Here is a 22,703-nt window from a genome sequence, read left to right as displayed (position 1 = left end):
CCATGTTAACGCCACCGGGTCACGTGACCGTTTGTTGTTGGAAACCGTTTGTGATCGAGCCACGCTGCTGGGTCTAGGTTTTTGTGAACCTGGAGCTCATGAGCAGAGACATGGCTTCACATCAGTGTGGAGGTGAGAGGAGGAACCCGCTGCTGTCAGCCTTTGAGCAGGAGCTGAACTCCTTCATGACTCTGATGAGACGAGTCTGCGGTCCTTCATACGGACAAACGGACAGAAATGGATTTTACTCCAGAGGGTAAGAAACTTCCCACAGACAACCGCTGTATGTCGTTGTTCAAGAAATAAAAATAAAATACAAGTTAAAAGATTGTGTACCGAATTATTATGCAAACTTAAGAACCCGTTTAAAAAGTTACCCAGAAAGGAGTTGAAATTAATGAGATAATATTAATCTGACTCCAGTAGCAATGAATATTTAACTTAACTTTGGTCAAATACTTAGTTAACGAACTTCTCTTGTTAGGAAATTCAGCGAAAAGTAAACAGGAAGTTGTGGGAAACGATGACGACCAACGCGTTAGTCGACTAACGAAAACGAGATAAAACCCAATCAGCGCTGAGTTAAATGAGGGCGACAGCCAATCGGAGCTACGTTTGTTGGTTTGAGGGCGGGCATTGTAAAAGGAGATCCAACCACAGAGATGTTTGTTTGTTTGTGAGGAAAATACGTCGAAGCCATGAGCGGGAAAACTCTGGTGTTTGTTTGTTTGTGAGGAAAATACGTAGAAGCCATGAGCGGGAAAACTCAGATCCCGTTAACATGTCTAAACATGTCTGCTAGGACAGAGAAACGGAACTGTTTTACTCTAACGTCGACAAGACTCACTGTCAACCATGTGAACGACTGTCCGAGAAAAGAATAAAATAAGTTTGATTGGCGTTATCAGCGGACATGTAACGTGATCCACACAAAGGTAAACAAACAGAAGCCGTAATATATGAAACAATATGGCCGAAATACGCAGGAGAAATTGTCATGGCTCGGTTAAAATAATAATATCTGTGAATGATAATAACAAAGTTGAAAACAGTTTGCAAGTAAAAAACTAGAAAAGTCCAATACATTTTAACCTAAGGAGCTGTGCTATTTATAATGTTTTTTAATGTTTTGGGAAAGTTATTACATTAGTACTAATAAAAAACAAATCTTCTAAATTATCTTTTGATATTTTGTCAACTTACACTAAAAACCACTCCATATTGGGTCAGATGTTAAACTAAACACCAGCTGGTTAGTTAATGCTCCATGCAGGAGCGGCACGGTGACTTCATGGTCAGGCCTTGTTGCCTTACAGCAGGGAGGTTGCCAGTACAAATCCCACATCTGTTTGTTGTGATGTCCGCTTCCTCTTTTTCCTCCCATTAAACCAGAGACATGCAGAGTTAAGGTAACTGTTCACCCTGAAGTGAGTGTGAATGTGAGTGTGAATGTTTGTCTTCAGCTGTAAACACAGCTTTTGTTTGGTGGCTGCTGGGATTGGCTCCATCAACCACAGACCGGGGCCAAACAGAATATATTTAGGATACAACCTTTGAAAAAAGGCCTTAGTACCGATTGTGATTCCTGAGATTGTCGTAGTGTGGGATCACCCAGTAGAAGTACTGGTACATGAAGCGAGACTTTGACCCCTGACTGAAGCTGAAGCTGAGGCGGAGAGAAACGTTTATTAAACAGACTCTTCGTAGACTAACAAGTTCAAAGGATGAAAGAGTTCGAATAATGACATCATGTCTCATCACATTTTTTGTCAAATCCCACGAGGTACTTTATACGTTCATTAGACTGTTTTTAAGATTTTAAACATATCATTTACTAAATTGTTGTATCTTTCCTTTATATGTACGATTACAAAAAAAAAAGAAAAAAGAATTTGGGGAAAAGCCGTCATGACCCAAACTGGTGCCACCTGTCTGTTACTGTTATTGATGTTCATTGATGTGTGTCATTTGGAATAAAGGGATGTAAACATTTATTTGTTCTCTTATTTAATCGGTCAGATTTGTTTCTGATCATTTTAAATATGAAGTTCTATTGAAACATTGAAACCCAATGAAAGGTCAGCAGGTCGTCTTCACTGTGACACACAGTGAGATAGTAATTAATTATAACTTGTTTTTTTTTTTTTTACTGTCACTCATTGTCATTTTGTAGGATTAAAACCCTAGTGGACATTTGGGGAAAGTACAAACATCGACTGCCGTCTAAGTTGTACCAGGAGCGGATGCTGCAGGTTGCCGACTTTCTCTTTGGAATCAAGGTAAAAAACAGTTCCTGTGACTTTTCTGGTGATGATTTGTTTTTTCTTCAAATGCAGAAATTTAAATTCAAACCACAGACTTGAAGTTCTCCTCCTCCTCCTCCCCCTGTCATCTCTGCAGCTGTATGAGGTGGCTCTGTGGCAGGGCTACAGTGTCCACCTGCAGCAGTACACTTCAGTCCAGATCACAGAGGTCTCCAGTGTGGACCACTTCAGGACCTGCTTCTTTCCTGGGGGGTTGGATGAGGACCAGGAGGAGTTGGTGCTGAAGGTGTGTTCTACTGTAGAATGTCAGGTGTCGTGTGTGTGTGTTGACCTGTCTGATTTGACCTGCAGTATCACCTGTGTGTGTGTGTGTGTGTGTGTGTGTGTGTGTGTGTGTGTGTAGGTGCGGGCCATGCACGGCTGTGCTCTGTGTATATTTGAGATGGAGACCAGACATGACGTCCTCACTCAGGACACACTGTGTAAACTGCTGCGTGTGTTGAACTTCATCAGGATCACCATGCAGGCTTTTCAGCAACATGAGCGCCTCTGCTGGATATTATATAACGGTACATCGGTACAACCTGGGCCTGTGGAGGTTTTATAGTTTCATTGAACCTTCATCCTTCTGTGTTCACTGCTCTGTGACAGCAGCTCCGTTTTCCTCTGGTGTCTTTTCAGGTTCCCTCCACATCTACACCATCTGTCGTCACCTGATGACTAAGAACTGCAGCTCACAGGTAACTCAGACAGACGAACAAACACGACGAGCTGCTCTGTCTTTTCATCCATCTTGACGTCCGTCATCTTCTCCAGGCTCTGGAGTACCTTCTGTGGGCCAGCATCAGTTTGGAACTCTCCATCCCCCTGATGACGGTGGACAACCTGTCGTGGATCGTCACGCTCTACTGTGCAGTCTGTCAGTGTTATTACCGCACTCAGGCGTCAGCGCAGGGGGAGGTAAAGACAGGAGTTCACAGGAATTCAAAACTCTTAATCCAGGACTATACGTTATAAAATGTGCTCCGTGTCCATGAATGTTTCATTTTTCTCCTCTATTTCTGAATTGTATCTTTGTTTTTTGTAGGAATTTGCCCGGAGAGCCCTGGGCAAAATCAAGGAGCTGGCAAATCTAGAGGAGCAGAGTGGAGTTCCTACCACCAGGGGGACCCAGAGAGCTTTTAAAGAAGCTTCCATCAAGGCAAGCAAACCTCAAACTGCATCATAAATATAAATAATCGTGAAGGAGCAGAGGAAACAGTTTTCCATCACGTGTCGTGACGTCGTCTTTTTATTTCTGTGTGCTCATTCCAAAGTTTCCGTTCTTTTCCAGCTCGGTGCCATGGTCTTCAAACGGGCAGTGTTTGATACCAAACCAAGACCTAAAGCTGTGGTCAGAGCCAAACCCAGACTCCAGCTGAAGGACACGTACCATGTGAGACCAGATTTAACCCCTCGTTGGTCTTCGTCCATCTGGACACAGTTCCTGTTTTAACTGGTTTTCTGTCACAGGTGTCGTGGCCCCGCTCTCCAACAGAGCACCTCCTGGTGGCTCTGTTTGACAACAGCGCAGCGCAGTTTTTAGGAATCTTGGAAGCACTCTGGGACCGAACCAAGACACCAGATGATGCAGAGCAGCAGGAGGTGATCCTGGAACTGATGTCGGCAGGAGTCAGCATCTTGTCTGGTCTGTAAAGTAGACGCAGCTTTTTAACCAAGAACCTGAAGAAGTGAATGTGACAGGAAGGACTAATGAAATGAACCCTCGACTTCTGTGAAGGAGTCGGGACTAATCCTGGAAAAGGAGGTGAAGCTCCATCAGAAGTGCGTCTCAGGACACTGACACCGACCTCCTCTCTCATCGACTTGGCCGTTCAAGGTTGGTTTTTGACCTTTGAACTACTCTGTGAACGTTGGCCGTTCAAGGTTGGTTTTTGACCTCTGACCTCTGTTACTTTGAACTACTCTGTGAACTTTTCTGTTGTTGTTCTTGTCTGAGGACTGACACCAAGTTCCTTCAAATCAAACGGTTATAATTAGACCGGTTACCATAGCGATACTCCTTTATAGGATTCAAACACGTTTCTGTCTAACAGTACTATTTGATGTGTATTTTTTAATTTAGTTGTGGGTTGAATTTGGCCCGCGGGCCACGTGTTGATGCTCCTTGGTATGACATGTGTTTCTGTCTTCTGTGTTAACAGGGGAGAACAAAGTGTCGGTTCCGTCTGCACTCAGGTTCATGAGGCTGTTACTTCACTACAAGAAGACAGAGTGGTTCACTGCCCTGAGCAGAGAGATGCTGCAGGTTAGAACGTCCACACCACACTGTCCTGATCAGTCTGCTGGAGTCAAATCATAGGTTGAACAACCTTCACTGTATGACCTGCTGTCTGTCTGTCTGTGTGTGTGTGTGTGTGTGTGTCAGGGTGTTGAATGGCAGCTGTTCAGAAAGGCAGAGAATGAACTTTCTTTACTGGACAGTTACAACAGACTGCTGTCGTCACAGAGTCGTCCGAAAGACAACGTCGCCACAGAAGGTAGAGCTGCAGTCATGATGACATCATGATAATAATAATAATGATAATAATAACGATAATAATAATAATCTTAATATAAAGTTTTCCTAAGAACGCGTTTAACTGTATATTTCACCATTAATATAAATGTTTGTTTCCATTTGATGCATTTTGATTATATTTTAAACCATTAATATAAATGTTTGTTTCCATTTAATTATATTTTAAGTTTTATTTTCAGTTTTATTTTTGATCTAGTCACTGCTGTCTCTCTGACTTTAATGATTTGGTGATAAAGTATAAAAAAAAAGTTTCATTTCAGTTTTTATTTGTGTGTTTGTTTTGTCTCTGCAGAAAAGCCCAAGTCTTCATCATCCTCATCCTCATCATCCTCAGTCCATGACGAGTTCATTCGTCTGGTGGAGACTCTGCACAAGTGTGTGTGTGGCACGCCCCCTGTAGGTGGACACCTGTGTGTGTGTGTGTATTTCTGTGTATTTCCTGGATCCGTTCTGTTTGTTTTTCATCCAACGGTGGTTTGTGTAGGAGGAGCAGCCGGACCAGGACCTGGTTCTGGAGGTGGTTTTAGTTCTCTGGGCTAAAATGAAGACGGTTCTAAAGGCCGAGAACCTGCAGAACTCAGAGAACTTTGACAAGTATGACAAGGTACGTGTTGCAGTACATGCAGCAGTGTAGTATTTCAGGTATTGGAGTAGTGTCCTGACTGTGTCCTGACCGTGTCCTGACCGTGGACCTGTGTCCAGTGGCTGTGGTGTTTGTCCAGGGTGTGTGACGTGGCCTCCTGCTGTCGTCTGGACTCTTCAGTCTGTACGACAGTCACTCAGATGATACACACCCTGGTCCAGTGGTTGGAGGCAGCGGCTGAACACGCTCACCTGACACACCAGGTGACCCGGTCATCAGGTGAGAGGTCAGACATTCACACCCTTCACACCCGTCACCTTCAGGACTCTTTGATGACTTTAGAACTTCCTGTGCAGCAGATGCTGATGGAGGAACCAGGAGTTCTTCTTCTTCTTCTGTTTTAGGGGTAAGAACCTCCGGTCCAGTCCAGTCCAGTCCAGTCCAGTCCAGTCTTCTGTCCTCTGTCCTCTGTCCTCCTGTGTAAACAGACGTCCTCTCTGTTCCCACAGAGTTCCAGCTCTGAGTTGCTGCAGAAGGTGTGTGAGTTGACCAGGAGGGGGGCGGGGGCTCTGACTGAGGCTGTGACCGCATCACTTCCTCTGAGCAGCCAACCAATCACAGACGCTGCCTTCATTCAGGTCTGGCCTTCTGTCCAATACTGCACTGATACCAGTTGTTGTGGTACCAATAATCCTACACCACGTTCTCACAGAAATTCTGCCCTCGTCCTCCGTCGTCTCCTCCATCGTCACCATCAGAAGATGTGACTGGAGATGATGGAACGTGTACTGACCAGAAGGAACGTCCAGGAGCGGATGTTGGAGGTTCTGGACTCCAACTGTCCTCAGGTGTTCCTCTGCAGCTCTCAGATCTTCATCTGGAGTTCCTCATCATTCACCACAGAGCGTCAGTGAAGTTACTGCAGCTGAAGGAAGGTCAGAAGAACTGCAGCCACCAGACACCGTGGACAGGGTTGACCAGGAGGTTACAGTGTTAAACTGTTGTTGTTGTTGTTGTTGTTGTTGTTGTGTCCAGTGACTGAGTCTGAACTCCTGGGTCACATCAACAAGAACAAAGTCTCCAGATCTTTGTTCCTGATCCAGAAATCACTGCTGATGTTCAACAGCACAGAGACAAAGAACAACAGAAAAGTCAAGAGTCTGCTGGAGGTCAGACACACACACACACACACACACACACACACACACACAGCTTCATGGTCCTGTGTGTTACAGCTGGTGATTGTGACAAGTTTCATTTTAGTGTGAATTTAAGACGTCGTTCTTCCGTCTGCCGTCAGGAGGCCGTCGCTCTGATGGAAAAAGCAGAAGTGGAGGAGAAACGTCTGTATTTGTCCACTGTCTCCAGACCTCCAGCTGAGAACACAGCTAAAGAAATGAAGGGTGGAGAAGAGAGGCCCCCACCTCCTCCTCCTCCTCCTCCTCCGGTCCTCCTGTCACGGACTGATCACTCCTTCACGTTCTCTCCGGCTCCGTACGAGTTTGACCAGCAGGTTAGATTAGAGTCAGATTTTTAATCCACATGTTGATTTCTTTTCCCTACTTTATTTTGATCATTTCTTCTCCTGCTGCTCCTCCTTCTGCTCCTCCTTCTGCTCCTCCTCAGGTTTGCTGGTACCAGCTCTGTGGCCGTGCAGCTGAAGGCATCAACCACAAAGTCCGTCTGGGAGACTGCAGTCTGTCTGGAACTGGACACATGGTACGGTTCACTCTGTCACTGAAGACCTCTGTCAGGAGTCCTTGAACCTGGTCTGGACTGTGTGTCGTTCCAGGTCCCAGCAGCACCTGGTGCGGGCTGTGTCCTCAGAGTGGACCACCTGGAACCCAACCAGAAGTACATCTTTGCTGTGGCCGCCTACAGCAGTGAGGGGAAACTACTGGGCAACGCCATTGGTCGGACCACCTTCCCACTGTTGGCGTCAGCACCAGTGCAGCTGTTGTCCACGTGGGCTCACCTGGCCCAGGTACAACACCACCCACGTATACTGCCACCTGCTGTACTAGAGTGTGTAGTGTCATGGTGTGACCAGTGACTTTTTAACTCACTCTACTCCTCATGCCACGATGTGGAATTCATTAGTCATTTCAACTAATGAGAATTGTCACAGATTTGTACCACACATCGTTACATCTTCACTAAAGAATATCGTTAATTATAATGATTGTCGTCTTCGTCTTCAGGCGGCTTTTCAAACGCAGCATTATTCCATCGCAAAGAGAGCCTGTAGGGAACTGTGGAGCCACTACAGCTGCCCTGGAGAGGAGGTCAGGAGGTCGGAGCACCTCCATCACCACACCAGCTCCATCAGCAGGTACAGACCTCCACCTGGTGGAGACAGTTTTCACCTCAGCAGCGTCTCACCTCCACCCTCTGTGTCTTCACTGCTGCAGCTACAGACTGAACACCAGGACGCTCCGTCACTCCTCTCCTCACCTCTGCCACCTCCTCCTCACCTCCGTCTTCATCCAGACACAGATCAACATTCAACAGGGGGCGCTGTTCTGTGACTCCTTCAGTGGAGGCGGACTGTTCATCTGGGGGACCGGGTGACTGTCTGTTAAACACGGGTGCTGGTACTGGTACTGGTACTGGTACTGGTACTGGTACTGGAGCCGGTACTGGTGCTGGTGCTAGTACTGGTGCTGGTACTGGTACTGGTACTGCTACTGGTACTGGTACTGGTAATGGTACTGGTACTGGTACTGGTACTGGTGCTGGTACTGGTGCTGGTACTGGGACTGGTGCTGGTACTGGTGCTGGTGCTGGTGCTGGTGCTGGTACTGGTGCTGGTACTGGTACTGGTGCTGGGACTGGTACTGGTACTGGTGCTGGTGCTGGTACTGGTGCTGGTACTGGTGCTGGTACTGGTGCTGGTGCTGGTACTGGTACTGGTGCTGGTACTGGTGCTGGTGCTGGTACTGGTACTGGTGCTGGGACTGGTACTGGTACTGGTGCTGGTGCTGGTGCTGGTGCTGGTGCTGGTGCTGGTGCTGGTGCTGGTGCTGGTACTGGTGCTGGTGCTGGTGCTGGTGCTGGTACTGGTACTGTGGAAGGAAAAAGACTGTATATAACTACAATATAAAACACATATATAAATATAATATGAACACTATATAAGTGTGTGTGTGTGTGTGTGTTCAGGAAGCCCGGTTATCAGAATGTGGACGTCTGCTGTTGGCCGTGGACCTGGCCCAGAGACTGGAGGATGGTGCTGCGGTGGTGCAGGCCCTGGTCTTCTGTTATGGTCTTCTGGCTCCTCTGGTTTTTCACCAGGTCCCCTGTAAACCTGTGATACAGGTATCCGGGTCAAGTCTGTACTGCAGCCGTTTCCATGACAACAGACGATGTTTGTTGCCTCATCTGTTCGTTCTCCTCCAGGTGCTGAAGAAATGTTTGCTGGTTCTGGAGGAGAACTCTGCTCTTCTCAAACAGAAGTGGAGCAGAAACATCTCCGAGTCCATGCTGCACATGGTCGCCTGCATCACCTTCTACATCTCCAAGGTGTGTGTGTGTGTGTGTGTGTGTGTGTGTTCATGCTACAGACAGCAGAGTTCTGTTGACTCTTCTCCTCGTAGACGTCAGGTCTTCTGGGAGAGAACCACTGGGCTCTGACCGGGTTGAACTGCGGTCGCCGCCTCCTCAAGGAGCTGTACGAGAATCAGACGCAGATCAGAGGAACAAGCAGAGACGCTGTAAGAACGTCTCACCACCAGGGTCTTTGAACGTCACACTTTGTCTCTCTCTCTTTGACTCCTGTGTATTTCTGTGTGTGTACCTGTACCTGTGTACCTGTACCTGTACCTGTGTACCTGTACGTGTGTACGTGTGTACCTGTCACCTCAGAGTTCCGAGGCTGCAGCAGCCAGGACTGAACAGAAGCTCCGTCTCCAGCTGAAGGCCCTGCAGCTCAGGACCAGGAGGAGAACTTTGTCCAACACTGGAGTCCACAAAGACAAGGGTGTGGTTTCACTTCAAGGCCAGATGATACTGCAGTTGTACTCAGTGATACTCGCAGTATTTGCACCTGCACTAATGTTCATTTCCTGTAGAGGTCACACGTCCACTGACGGGCAGCGAGGATCCGTCTGTGCTGTACGACCTGATGTACAGCACGACAGTGGACGACGCCTACGACGCCGGTAAAGAGGAGAGGTCACGTGACCCCGTGTGTCAGCAGTCAGAGTGACACAGTAATCAATAGAAGAATAAGTGCATTACTGCCACCTACTGGCTGAAGTGTTGGCATCAGTGTTACAAACAGAACCAGTCTGTTCTTTTCTTTGTAAATAATAAAGTCGAGTTGATGAGGTTTAACAATAACAACAAATGAAAGACTGAATCCACTCTGTTCCTGTTTCTGTTCCTGTTGGTTTGTAGTGATGGAACTCAAGCTCAAACCATGTTTCAGTGAATATGCAGCACTGGTTCTTCAGAGAACCCTGGAGGAAGGAGAACCCGACCTCGTGGTGAAGTGGGCACCGACCGTTTTTGAATTCATTTCCAGGTACATTTATTTATTTATTTATTTATTTAACCCTTCATGTTGATTTTCATCTTTTGATTGGTTTTAGTTTCACCTGAGTTTTCTTCCCTCAGACGTGACACTGCGTTGATGAACTCCGTCAAACATTTGGACCAAAAACGTAACGTTCCACAGGAGCTGTCCAAGGTGCTGAAGATGTTCTGTTCATGTTCTAATGGAAACATTAACTGTATCTACTGTAAAGACTTTATACTTCCTGGCAGCATGTTGGGGTTTAAATCCAAATTAATAATATTTTGGGTTTTCTTTTTTTTACATATAAATCAAAAGAAAATGTTTGTGTTTTTGTTGAATTAGAACAACTTACAAACAGACGACGACAAAAAGAAGAAGAAAAAACAGAAAATCCCAGTCAGTCTGTTCTGCAGCGCAATGACAACCAACAAGTACGTGTGTGTCTGTATGTGTGTGTGTTTTCGGCTCCTGTCACTCCATCTAACCCCCCCTCCCTCCACCCTCTGTTCAGGGAGGTGGTGAAGAAACTCTTGGCTCTCCTGTCCTCTGCGGTTCGGCGCAGGAAGACGCAGCGACGGCTGAGGGACTCGTTCATGGTGGAGTGTGCGTGGAAGTCACACCTGAACTTCAGCGTGGCTCAGGCTCACGTCACACTGTTACATCAGAGTCTGAAGAAGCAGAACGGAGGAGCCACGCAGCACAGGTCTTCATCACATCACACTGACTCAGAGGTGTCAGACTTTTGATTTACCAAGACAGAACAGAACCTGGAGAACCTGCTGTGGCCTCTTTCCTCAGGTACAGTCAGATAGATCCACTGTTGTTCTCCCTGGACCACTCCTGTGTCGGGCTGAGCAGGAACACACAGCAGGAACAGCAGCTCCGTCAACATGAGATCCTGTCAGAGACGTCGTCGTCTCATGATCTGAGGAACCAGGTGGATTCACAGGAACATCAGCAGAACAATGACGGTGAGGAACAAACCTTCTCATCAATCTTCTGAATTTGGCTTTGAAAATATTTTATATCTGAGGCAGTGCTTTTGAACAGAGCTACAGACAACCACCAGGGGGCAGTATGCTAGACCGTCGGTTCTAATCTAGACCTTTAAGGTTTTTAAAAGTTCTTGTGGTACATGTGACTTCAAGTTTTTCTTGCCTTGTTTTTTCCCTTTTTTTCCAAAAATAAATTTTGATCTCATTCATGATTCCTCTCCTGCGTTTGTATTTTCTGTAGGAGCAGCCGGTGGTGGAGGTGGAACCTCAGGATCTCTGGAGGAGCAGTCTCCTCAGATGAACAGTGACTCTGTCTCCACGGTGTTGGACTCACTCCACAAAGCTGCCCGTCATTTCCAGAGGGCCATGGTACTGCTCAGAAGATCAAATGAACCCAAAAAAAAAAAAAACCAAAATCCCAGGATAGAAATCTGTGACGTCATGTTTCCTTCTCCAGGTGTTGGCTCATCGCGGCGGCCACTGGATGGCGCTGCAGTGTGTGTGTCAGACGCTGTGGGAGCAGATGCGTCGACTTCAGTCAGACGTTCTCCTCCACCTTCACTGTCCCATCACTGAAGAGCAGCTGCAGACCACCTTCACACACACACTGTCCATGGCCACGGAGCTCATCATGGACATGATGGACCAACTGGGCGTGGGTCTCACACACACACACACACACACACACACACACACACACAGACAGAAATGGATGATGGGAATAACAGCGACTGGGGATGATTGACAATTGATCTTTAACTGATTAACACATCGTTACATCCCTAAAAATGAACTGAGTCAATTTCCTAAATCATAAAATGTCGTTGTCAAAGAGTGTCGTTAAATCTGATTTAAATTTAGTCAAAAAAAATCATTTGGATTTGGCTTTGACTAAGACGAAACTCAGATTGAATCAGTTCTACTGAGAACAAATCAAAACAGTCGACGTTTACACTGACGCAGTGTGTGTGTGTGTGTGTGTGTGTGTGTGTGTGTGTGTGTGTGTTCCTCCAGCTGTGGAGTTTTTATGACGGTGACCTGACTGCAGACCCAGAGTCCAGTCTTCAGTTCTCGGCTCCTCTGGACCACAGCCCGGTGGACCTGAGGTGGGTCCGGACCCTGGTGTTTGACACCCTGCAGCTGCTGCGGGATTCTGGGAAATGGGAACGTCTGACTCACTGCGCTCTACTCTTCAACTGGTACACACGGTGAGTTTGGTTTTACTGCAGTATCTCAGCGTTTGTACTGGACAGTGAGACGGAAAGACTCAGACGAGGATCACACTGGGACGACAGCTACCACTGGTTCTGTGTGTGTGTGTGTGTGTGTGTGTGTGTGTGTGTGTGTGTGTGTTTCAGGGAACACTACAGCTGGATTATAATCCCTCTTCTAGTCCAGGCTCAGAAGAAGTTGCTGAAGAGGATCAGTGACCAGGGAGGGCCTGCGGTCCCACAGCCGCACCACGTGATGACAGAGAGGGTCACTGGACAAAAGGTAGAACACACACACACACACACACACACACACACACTCTGCTCCTCTCTCTCCTCTGTGTTCCAGGTGACCTGTAGGAACTACGCCAGCTGCCAGCTGCTCATTGGTCGGAGCCCCCACAATGCACTGCAACTCCCCAATCACAGACCCACGAACTCTACACGTCAGGAAGCATCTGAGCTGAAAGGTTAGCATTGAAGCTAAAGTGTCTGAAATACATCCAAGTACTTTAGAGTACTACTACAGAATATTAGCAGTAATTTAAAGTATTTAACGGACTTCTTCTCTTCTTCTCTTCTTCTCTTCTTCTCTTCTTCTCTGTCTCAGGTGCAGAGAGACGGCGCTCCATGTCCCTGGTGTGTGTTCCTCTGGACGTGAAGGACACACTGGAGACTCACCGTCAAGTGTTGGAGAGAAGTTGTCCGTGTCTGCAGAGCCTCCGTCACTGCCGCTCTCTGACCACGCTGTTCCTGGCACGGACGCAGGGTTGTGGGTTTAATTCCTGACACAGCTGCTGATTGGTTCACTCGTGGAGTTCACACCAGTTAAGGTTTTCTTTCCTTTAAAGCCTCTGCGCAGCAGTTGCAGCGCCACCACTCTGCAAGCCTGATGAACTGCAGCGTCATTCCCACTGCAAACGGCCGCCACGCCGACCTGACGGAGGACCTGAAGGAGGACACAGACCCTGTGGACCTCCCTGTGGAGGAGGTGTCCCTGACCACCATCACTGCTGCCTACTCTGCTACTATCAGTGAGGAGATACTACTGCAGTATTTGACATGTACTGTACTGTAGTAACAGTCTGACTCTCCTCCTCTGCTCCTCCTCTGCTCCTCCTCCTCCCAGAGTCTCTCCAGACCCACAGTCTTGACTCCCTCACGGTCCAGGCTCTGCATGAACTGGGAAACCTGCACATGTACAACAGAAACCTGAGGTTTGTGTTTTCACAGCGTGAAGTACTGCAGTATGTCTGTGTACTCTTTGAATACTCCCTCCCGTTCCGTACCAGAGCCGCTCTCTCCTGCTGGAGTAAAGCCGTCGACTGCGCTCTGAGCTGCTCCGGGGCCGTGGACCAATGGGACGGGGTCTCACGGGGCAGCGGCTGGACGCAGCAGAGGGTGAGACAGGCCGGAGTGTGGGGGTGTCTGCAGGCCGCCGGCCTCGCCGCTAAGATGGCACAGTAGGTTTGAACAGGTCACTGACTGGTCAGGAGGCTTCTCTCCTAGCCACTGACTGACTGACTGACTGACTGTGGTCACTCCCAGGTTCATCTTCACCTCCAACATCAGACAGAGGACCAGCTGCTGTCTTCTCTCCGCTCATCTCTTCAAGGTACAACGTCGACTCACACAAGATGTGTCGTTTGTTTTTGGTAAATGTACCAGAAAAAAAAAACCTTTTAGAATATGTCACAGGGTCAAACAAAAAAAACAAACAAACATTCACACTCACATTCACACCTGTGGTCAGTTTGGAGTGAATCAGTGACCTGATCCTGCAGATCTCCAGTCTGACCACACGGTGGCGATCGGTGAACCCTCTTGCCTTACATCAGGGATGAGGTTGATGTTCAATCTAAACTGCCCTCAGCTGTGGTCTGCTGTGATTGGCTCCTGGACTTTTTAAATGTTGCGTCCTCTTCACCCAGTGTGTTCTGTGCTGCTCACTGGCCCACCCCCCCCACGACCTCGCCTACGCCTCCTTCAGGATCGTAGGGGAACTCCTCCCAGGGGTGGATCTGTTCTCTGAGCCCCGGCGTCTTCACCTCGGTACCACTGTGGGCGCTCTTCACTTCCTGTGTCACTGGCTCTACTCCACTGGCTACTGCGTCCAGGTCTGCACACACACACACACACACACACACACCGTCTGACGTCCAGGGTGTGTGAGGTTCATGTCTGTTGTTTGTGTTCCAGGTTCTGCCCATGTTGGTTCTGTACCTGTACTTTGTGGGAACCGTGTGTCGAGACCTGCAGCGCTACGTGGAAGGAAAAATACTTCAGGTGAGAATTTCCTGCTTTGAATCTTTTTGTTCCTCTGGTTCTGGTGGAGCTGTGGTTCTGAGCCGGTGTGTGTGTGTGTGTGTGTGTGTTCTGCAGATCCGTGTTCTGACTGATCTGTGTCTCTTCACTGAGGCTGTGAAGGAGTCGGTGCAGCTGACCCGAGGAGTCGGACTCTCTCTGACCAGTGGACCAAACGTTCACACCGACCAGCACCAGGTGAATGTTCTAGAATGACAGAACCAGAAGATGGTTCTGGGTCAGAACCTGTTGATGAGCTTCACTTATTGGAGCAGGTTTCCATTTGGATTTGGTTCAAAATGTGACGATAAACTGAAGTCATCAGACGATGAGATGGTTAAAAAAAAAAAAAATTCTAATTTTAAACATTGTAATAAAGCTCAGTTGTATCTACAGTAGGGGGCGCTCCTGGTACAGTTTGTGAAATGCTGCCTTGATGATTTGATTGTTGTTTGTGTTGTTTTTGCAGCAGCTGAAGACGTTTTACAGCAACAAGTGTCTCCAGGACAACAGAGAGGTCCAGTCTCCTCCTGATGATGAACCAGGGACAGAAGATGAAGAGATGATGACCGTGTGTGTGTGTGTGTGTGTGTGTGTGTTGTTCTCAGGCTTTAGAAGAACTCCTGGACGCTGACCTCACCCCACGGGTCAGAACCCTGTTTGGACCAACACTGTGTATCCGACACCACCTGGCCCGAGTTGAACTGGTCCTGGCCCTGGTCCACAGTCAGTCCCAGTCTTCAGGTCCAGGTCCAGGTCCAGGTCCAGGTCCAGGTCTGTCGCTGTTCACTGTCTCACAACTACAAATCATAACGCACACAAATACTGTGTAGTTTTTTTTTTCTACTTCAGAGTATTTAGAATTTTTTTTATTGTTTTTAACTCAGTTATTTATTGTTTAACATTTGGACAGTTTTTTTATTGAAGCAGGAATTCTCTCTCTGAGTGTTGACATCTGTCTGATTGTTGTGAAGAACGAAGGTCTGGGAAGAGAAGAAGTGGTTCAGACCAGAACCAGGACCAGAACCAGGACCAGAACCAGGACCAGAACCAGGACCAGACTCCAGGAGGAGTGACGGTAAAACGTCCCCTGAGTTAAACCCGTTGACCTTTGACCTTGGTGTTGACGTTCTCACGTCTGTCTTCTCCTCTGTCTCAGTGCCTTCTGATGGATAGCGCCTCCCGCTGGTTGTCTTCTTTATCTGAGGAACTCAGGTCTTTGAGCTGCAGTGAAGCTGAGAAGTTGGAGCTGGAAACAGAGTCCAGTCTCCTGAAGGTCGCCCTCTACCTGCAGCAAGGGCACATCGTCCAGAGGTGAGCCTGTCGTGTGTGTGTGTCTTTGTGAGTGTGTGAGTGTGTGTGTGTGTTTGTCATCTTCCTTTTCTCCTCCTCCAGTTGTCAGACAGCAGCTTCCTCCCTGACGCTCCTGCAGACGTCTCCTTCAGTCACCAGATCTCCTCCTCCTGAGGACACACAGGTGCTGTGTCACACTGACCACCACACAAATCATGTGACAGTGATAGTATGATGGGACGTCTTCACGTTCATGTTCAAATAAATAATCTGCTGGAGTTCAAAGGTCACATTTACACTCTGTTCTTGTTATGTGTGTGTGTGTGTGTGTGTGTGTTCTCCTGACTGCAGGACACTGTGGACTCCACTGTCCCACATGAAGACTGTCCCCGAGCTGCCGAGGCCGCTGACAGACTGGGCGTCTGTCTGTGGCTGCGCTGTCGTCGGGCCCTGGTCCACAGTTTGGTTTCCTTCTGTGCCACAGGTCCACGTGTCCCAGGTCTGGTCCGGTTCTGTGTCCTGTCTTTGTATGTGTGGACACACAAACACGGCTGATCTGTGTGTGTGTGTGTGTGTGTGTGTGTGGACACACAAACTGTGTGTGTGTGTGTGTGTGGACACACAAACACGGCTGATCTGTGTGTGTGTGTGTGTTTAAGGTAAAAACATGAACGAGGAGACAGCGAGGGTGATACAGGAGGGAGTCCAGGAGTCTGGTCAGTGGGACGACCCCAACACTCGAGCGTTTCTATTGGTCGAAGCTGCAGAGCTGACAGAACAGAGAGGAAGTTCAGAAGAGAGCGTTGAGATGCTGCAGGTACACTACAGAGTACTGACGGGTACACTACGGAGTACTGACAGGTACACTACGGAGTACTGACGGGGACACTACGGAGTACTGACAGGTACACTACAGAGTGCTGACAGGGACACTACAGAGTACTGACGGGTGCACTACAGAGTACTGACAGGACCACTACAGAGTACTGACGGGTGCACTACAGAGTACTGACAGGTACACCACACAGTACTGACAGGTACACCACACAGTACTGACAGGTACACCACACAGTACTGACAGGTACACTACAGAGTACTGACGGGTGCACTACAGAGTACTGACAGGACCACTACAGAGTACTGACGGGTGCACTACAGAGTACTGACAGGACCACTACAGAGTACTGACAGGACCACTACAGAGTACTGACGGTACTACAGGTGGTTGTCTGTTGTGGTCAGTGGTTGGTCTGTTGTGTTCAGTGCTTGGTCTGTTGTGGTCAGTGATTGGTCTGTTGTGTTAGGATGCAGTGAGTCTTCTGTCCAGTCAGAACTCTGTACCACCACAGTCCAGTTTGACCTTGGCCCGGGCCACACTGAGGCTCAGTGACCTGAAGAGAGGTCAGAGGAGCAGACTTCTTCAGCTGACACAGAAACTGGTGAAGAAGCAGGTACACACACACACACACACACACACACACACACACACAGGTTTATACCATCACGTCTGTGTTTAGAAAAGAAAACAAACCCCCCGACGTTCTGTCTCTTGTCGTCCATTATCAGCTGTGTGCGTTTGGTGAGACTGTGGTGATGGAGGACGGAGACGTGACCTTTTCTCCTCCTGGACCCAAAAACATCTACCTCCCGTTCCTCCACGTTCTGGAACAGATCAATATGAAAATGGGTAAAAGATGAAAGAGGAACAGTTTTGGTTTATGAACCCACTGTCGGCATCAACATCCTGTCCTCACAGGTCTAACCCAGAGGAGATGATCTGAGAACAAACTCTTCAGCAGCCATAAAAATATATGTATATATATCTATATGTGGGAATTTAATTATGTTGTTATATTAATTTATTATTCCATCTGCTCTGATTTTTTACAGATTATTTTTATTAATTTAATTAGGAAAATGTTAAAAAATAAATTTTATTTAGCACCACCTTTGTTGTAAAGTGACATTAAATGACGATCATCAACCAGAGTTTGTTTTCAGTTTCACCTTGTGTTCATTTGACACATTTTTCTAACAACTCAAGGAAAGTTTCAGTAACATTTATGACAAACAAAAAATAAAATAAAAAATAAAATATCAACAAAAATTTATACGACAAAATTGAAATCAAACACTTCTTCCACACTTTTTATATTATTTAAAAGACATAGCGACACACCGGAAGTTGTAGTTCGCTGTTGTCTTATTTTGAAAAGACCGGATGTTGGCTCTATCAGTCTGACTCGACTTGACATCGATTTCCTCTTCAGAGTATAACGGTTGTTCGCATTCAATTGTGCTGGTTTGTTGACGTTGGCCGGGGTAGTTAGTAACGGGGGGGTGGGAGTCGTTGTTTAAGCACCGGTGTCAGACGGGCTAGCCGGCTAACGAGCTAGCTTAAATGGGTTTGCAGGTTAAAAGATGATCGCCTCACTCTCCAGAGGAAGTTTGCTGGACGAGGTCCTTCACGGCAGCTTCAACGAGGTAACGGTTAACCGGGCGTCACTAACATTATCGTCATCATCCTGCGGTTATTGACATTTTTCTATTCAACAAAGAGCAACACACTGACCGGCTGAAAGTAAAACGGCCGCCGTCATTCATTTTAATCGGTTTGTGTTGTCGCTATCTTCGCTATCCACACACGTAAAAATGCTATTTAAGATTTTAACAAAAGATTTCCGGCTTTTACAGTTTTCATAATCCGGAAAGAGATTTTTTCCCACAAGTTCACAAAAAATCTAGATTATAACTAGTAATATAGTAATATGAGCAGGTATTAAAGGTAAAGTCGACATAAAAATGTGGTTAGTTATTAAATGCTGCTTTGTAACGTATCCCGGGACGACGGTCGGTCACGTGATGTAAAGGTGTAGGTGGGGCGGATGTTCGGTTCATCTGCTGCGGCTCCTCAGCAGATTATGTTAAAGAGAGGGAGGACAAACAAAGGGCCAAAACAACCAGTCTGCCACCTGCCGTCCTAACCTAGTTAGTTAGTTAGTTAGTTGGTTAGTTAGTTAGTTAGTTTGAAAAATCCACAGTCGTCACGGAGAGAGTTCTTTAAAGATCAGTCTTTTATTGTTACATTAGTTTAACGGTTTCACTTCACAAACACACACTGTAATAAACAACAACAACAACAGCAGCAGCAGCAGCAGCAGCAGCAGCTGTGATGTGTTTACACTGAACTTCAACGACAGAGTTATTACTGGACTAAATGTCTTGGTTTGGTCTCAAAGTTTTGTATGAATGAAAAAATATAATCAACATTTCAGCAAGTTAAACAACCAGTGTTTCAGAGCCTCCGCTCAAAGTTTTGTATGAATGAAAAAATCAACATTTCAACAAGTCAAACAACCAGTGTTTCAGATCCTCAGTCCAGAGTTAAAAAAACAACAACATGAGAATGATGAAATAAATGTTACAAAAGAGGAAGATCAGTTTCTTACTTCACACCAACACGTCGGCTCCTCTGAACACAGAATATGAAGAATACATCAGTGGATTTACATGTATTATTGTGTGTGTGTGTGTGTGTGTGTGTGTGTGTGTGTGTGCGACTGTTGATCTGCAGCAACAACTGACCACGTACGTCTCCTGGGTCAACGCTCAGCTGAAGAAGAAGCCGGGGCTGAAGCCCATCACCAACCTGAGACTGGACCTCCAGGATGGAGTGGTGCTCACACAGCTGATCGAGATAGTTGGTGAGGACACACACACACACACACTGTTAACTCCTGGTGTGTATTCCCTGACTCCCGTCTCTCCCTGACGTCCTCCAGCTGGTGAAGTTCTGGAGGGAGTTTCTGAGACTCCACAGAACAAAGAGGAGAGCAGGAGGAATGTGGAGCAGGTCCTGCACTTTATTACCTCCAGGCACATACGGATGCCACACATATCTGCACGGGGTAAATCACGCACCGATCCTCCTGATCGTCCACAGGTCTAACCGTTTTCTTTCTAACGTTTCCGTTGCTCCGTCTCCGTCCGCAGACATCGTGGACGGGAACCTGAAGTCCGTCATGAGGATCATCCTGGCTCTGGCTGCACACTTCAAACCCTCGGCCAATCACAGGACGGCCGCTGCTGCAGGTGGGAGGACCGGGCTCAGAGGCTGCGTCCCCCACAATCCTCTCTCCACCGTGGCGTTAGCCCAGGGGGCGGCAGCCGCGCTGGCGTCCGCTCGTTTTGACGCCTCACAGCCGTCACGTGTCGCTCGCGTTAACAGGTTTGTCACAGTGATGTTTACCTGAAACCACGGCTGCAAAATACACCTGTATTTATGTCATGTCACGTGGGCCCCGGAGGCGGCGCCCCCCACAATCCTCTCCCCACCGTGGCGTTAGCCCAGGGGGCGGCAGCCGCGCTGGCGTCCGCTCGTTTTGACGCCTCACAGCCGTCACGTGTCGCTCGCGTTAACAGGTTTGTCACAGTGATGTTTACCTGAAACCACGGCTGCAAAATACACCTGTATTTATGTCATGTCACGTGTGTGGCCTCTGCTGCCCTCTGGTGGCCAACATGTCTAATTGCGTCTCAAGTCTATTCTATTTGTCATAAAAACAAAACCTAAACTCGTTCTGTCCTTCACCTCCACTGTCCCCTGACCTGCTCCTGTCTGGTCCTGTCCACTCCGGTCACTCGGCCTCAGTGTTGAGTCTCTGACCGTCACTGTGTTTTCCATCTTTCAGTGGTGGGGGTTTGGATGAGGGGAGGAGTGTGTGTGTCCGTGCCCTGGTGGAGCAGTATGAGAGGGGGTCACCTGATGAACAGGACTCTCCTCAGACAAACAGGTTCTCTTCTCCTCTTGTCTGTCAATCATGTCCATATTCATGTCCACTCATCACTGTTGGTCTATTCAACCCCAGCTCCGTCAGCCCACTGCCGCAAGACAGAGCGCCCCCCGGTGGCCAGTCGGACGGACTAGAGAAAGAGTACCAGCAGCAGCAAAGCACCGGTCAGTTCTGTCCACTGACATTTCACTATCGGACCAAGAACAAACACCTAGTGGACGAGTGTCAAACTGCGTCTGTTTGTCCATTTCTATGAACGCAGCAGAGTCGTCTCTTGACGTAGGGACGACGTTGGACGATTCCCTCAGTGAGGAGCTGGAGAAGGAGGTGCAGGAGACGCGGAAAATGGTGTCTGCTTTACAGGTGTGTGAAAAAAGCTACTACAAAAGTGCTCCACCTGCTGGAGGTTTTCATTTATAAACATTCATTTTTCATGTCTGCTCCTCAGGCTCTGCTGCTGCAGGGCTCCCTCCCTGAGGAGGAGGAGGAGGAGGACGTCTCCCTACATGTGGACCAGTGTGACCCAGAACAGCAGCTGGTCAGTGCTCCTCCTTCACCGCTGCTCCTCCTTCACCGCTGCTCCTCCTTCACCGCTGCTCCTCCTTCACCGCTGCTCCTCCTTCACTGCTCTGTCTCACCAGTCCATTGTGTTCTGTGCAGATCACCTTTCTGTTGTCTCTCTCTCTCTCTGTGTGTGTGTGTGTGTGTGTGTGAGGGTTGACACGGGTATCAGTTTCTGGTGGCTGTGACTCACACTCTTCCTTCTTCTCTGTGCAGACGGTCGTCCGCAGTCGTCTGGACCAGAGCATGGAGGAGGTGCAGGAGCTGAAGGTAAACAGGAGCACAAACTGAAAATGTTGTTAGAGTCAGACTGTAGTTCTGTCACTCCACTGTGATCAATGATTAAACCGCCGCTGTTTCTCTGTTTCCACCAGAGGGAGGTGTTGAGGTGTAAACAGGAGTTGAGAACCCTCCAGGGAGTCAAGGTAAACCTGGCAGTACTCTAATGAAAATACTACACACAGTACTGCAGTAAAACTAAAGTCAGATCTGACTACAGTCTGACAGTAATAACAGAAACGAACCTGCAGGTGGCGCAGCAGCAGAGACTGTGCTCCCAGGAGTCGTCCATACTGCAGATGAAGCAGGAGCTCCTCAGAGCCAGCATGAGCAGAGACGAGCTCAACAACCAGAAGGTAAAACACAGGTCAACAACAGGTCAACAACAGGTCAACAACAGGTCAACAACAGGTCAACAACAGGTCAACAGGTCAACAGGTCAGCTGTTACAGTGGAGAACCTCTCTGTTCTTCTGTCTGCTGTAGGCAGAGCTGCAGTGGAAGCTGGAGGAGAGCAACAGACTGTGGACTGAGTGTAAGGTGAGGACCCACCCCCCCCTAACTGCCCCCCCCCCCCTGTTCTAGCCCAGCATGATTGTGTCATACCTGTAAGAATCGTGGTGTGCTGTGAAGATGGTCCAGGTCCTCAGTGACCGACCAATCAGACGTCTCCGTCTCTGAAACACAGCTGCAGTCACTGGTTCTAAACCTGTTATTGATATATTGGAGTTGGAAATGAATTGTCTGGACAACATCAGTTCAACTCTGACTGTTGATTCACTCCAGGAGACGGGGATTTGATTTTTTTTTTCTTCTTTTTTCTCTGTTGTTCTGCAGAAGGAGGTGGGACAGAAGGAGCGACTGCTGCAGCAGCTCAGGCTCAGACTGGAGGAGAGTCAGAAGCAGCAGGTGACCCCGTGACCTCCGCTGTGACCTGTGTGTGTGTGTGAGTGTGAGTGTGAGTGTGAAGCTGACTGACCTGTTCTGTGTCTGGGTGACAGACTGACCTGCAGAGGGAGCTAGAGAATAAAACCAACCTGCTGCAGGGGCTGATGGGTAGAGACCTCCAACAGGTGGGCGTGTCCTGACCTTCAGAGTCGACAGACACAGACGACAGGAGATGAACCTTGAACCTTGAACCTGAACTGTGTGTGTGTGTGTGTGTGTGTGTGTGTAGACTCCTCCCAGCACAGACATCAACAGTGGAGGTTCTCCTCACTCTGGAGCTCCAGCTGTGTCTCTGTCAGACGTGAGTTTTTTATCATCAGTTACTGTTTGAACCCCGTCAGTCGGACTGCTCCCCCCTGACTCCCCCTGACTC

General features: G+C 48.0%; 2 protein-coding genes across 4 annotated transcripts in view; both read left to right on the top strand.

The window, feature by feature from the left end:
- The first annotated feature begins 6 nt into the window (after nucleotides 1-6).
- On the top strand, nucleotides 7-17,734 carry cfap54 (cilia and flagella associated 54). Its single transcript, XM_025065877.1, is given in 55 exon segments — nucleotides 7-256; nucleotides 2,174-2,279; nucleotides 2,401-2,550; nucleotides 2,668-2,833; nucleotides 2,946-3,004; nucleotides 3,081-3,224; nucleotides 3,352-3,465; nucleotides 3,598-3,699; nucleotides 3,777-3,951; nucleotides 4,045-4,143; nucleotides 4,469-4,572; nucleotides 4,693-4,804; nucleotides 5,138-5,241; nucleotides 5,330-5,449; nucleotides 5,548-5,707; nucleotides 5,785-5,834; nucleotides 5,938-6,066; nucleotides 6,141-6,363; nucleotides 6,464-6,597; nucleotides 6,729-6,941; nucleotides 7,055-7,147; nucleotides 7,221-7,412; nucleotides 7,630-7,760; nucleotides 7,840-8,005; nucleotides 8,591-8,746; nucleotides 8,828-8,950; nucleotides 9,025-9,141; nucleotides 9,293-9,407; nucleotides 9,499-9,588; nucleotides 9,827-9,953; nucleotides 10,046-10,118; nucleotides 10,290-10,378; nucleotides 10,459-10,650; nucleotides 10,746-10,918; nucleotides 11,184-11,311; nucleotides 11,400-11,597; nucleotides 11,957-12,150; nucleotides 12,301-12,623; nucleotides 12,764-12,925; nucleotides 13,005-13,187; nucleotides 13,283-13,370; nucleotides 13,446-13,616; nucleotides 13,702-13,768; nucleotides 14,085-14,270; nucleotides 14,353-14,439; nucleotides 14,536-14,655; nucleotides 14,927-14,974; nucleotides 15,066-15,231; nucleotides 15,432-15,535; nucleotides 15,617-15,772; nucleotides 15,809-15,979; nucleotides 16,102-16,249; nucleotides 16,410-16,567; nucleotides 17,055-17,201; nucleotides 17,317-17,734. Coding segments are annotated over 55 exon segments (7,596 nt in total). The 5' UTR covers nucleotides 7-98; the 3' UTR covers nucleotides 17,449-17,734.
- A 264-nt stretch (nucleotides 17,735-17,998) lies between these two features.
- Nucleotides 17,999-22,703, top strand: part of LOC103395685 (dixin) — a 6,652-nt gene continuing 1,947 nt past the window's right edge. Inside the window, exons 1-15 of one of the 3 annotated variants that reach the window (XM_025065921.1) lie at nucleotides 17,999-18,234; nucleotides 19,325-19,454; nucleotides 19,533-19,658; nucleotides 19,744-19,978; nucleotides 20,442-20,543; nucleotides 20,619-20,707; nucleotides 20,809-20,906; nucleotides 20,992-21,081; nucleotides 21,321-21,374; nucleotides 21,479-21,529; nucleotides 21,635-21,739; nucleotides 21,869-21,922; nucleotides 22,220-22,291; nucleotides 22,384-22,455; nucleotides 22,560-22,631. In XM_025065921.1, the coding sequence (XP_024921689.1) occupies nucleotides 18,172-18,234; nucleotides 19,325-19,454; nucleotides 19,533-19,658; nucleotides 19,744-19,978; nucleotides 20,442-20,543; nucleotides 20,619-20,707; nucleotides 20,809-20,906; nucleotides 20,992-21,081; nucleotides 21,321-21,374; nucleotides 21,479-21,529; nucleotides 21,635-21,739; nucleotides 21,869-21,922; nucleotides 22,220-22,291; nucleotides 22,384-22,455; nucleotides 22,560-22,631 (1,413 nt within the window). In that variant the 5' untranslated portion in view covers nucleotides 17,999-18,171. Of the gene's footprint in view, nucleotides 18,235-19,324; nucleotides 19,455-19,532; nucleotides 19,659-19,743; nucleotides 19,979-20,441; nucleotides 20,544-20,618; nucleotides 20,708-20,805; nucleotides 20,907-20,991; nucleotides 21,082-21,320; nucleotides 21,375-21,478; nucleotides 21,530-21,634; nucleotides 21,740-21,868; nucleotides 21,923-22,219; nucleotides 22,292-22,383; nucleotides 22,456-22,559; nucleotides 22,632-22,703 lie in introns of all 3 variants that reach the window. The other 2 variants (XM_025065920.1, XM_017042029.2) reach the window with 2 other exon arrangements.

Source organism: Cynoglossus semilaevis, chromosome 19 (genome assembly GCF_000523025.1).
Source record: "Cynoglossus semilaevis isolate Cse_v1.0 chromosome 19, Cse_v1.0, whole genome shotgun sequence".
Classification (NCBI taxonomy): domain Eukaryota; kingdom Metazoa; phylum Chordata; class Actinopteri; order Pleuronectiformes; family Cynoglossidae; genus Cynoglossus; species Cynoglossus semilaevis.
This window is presented reverse-complemented; position numbering and strand designations above follow the sequence as displayed.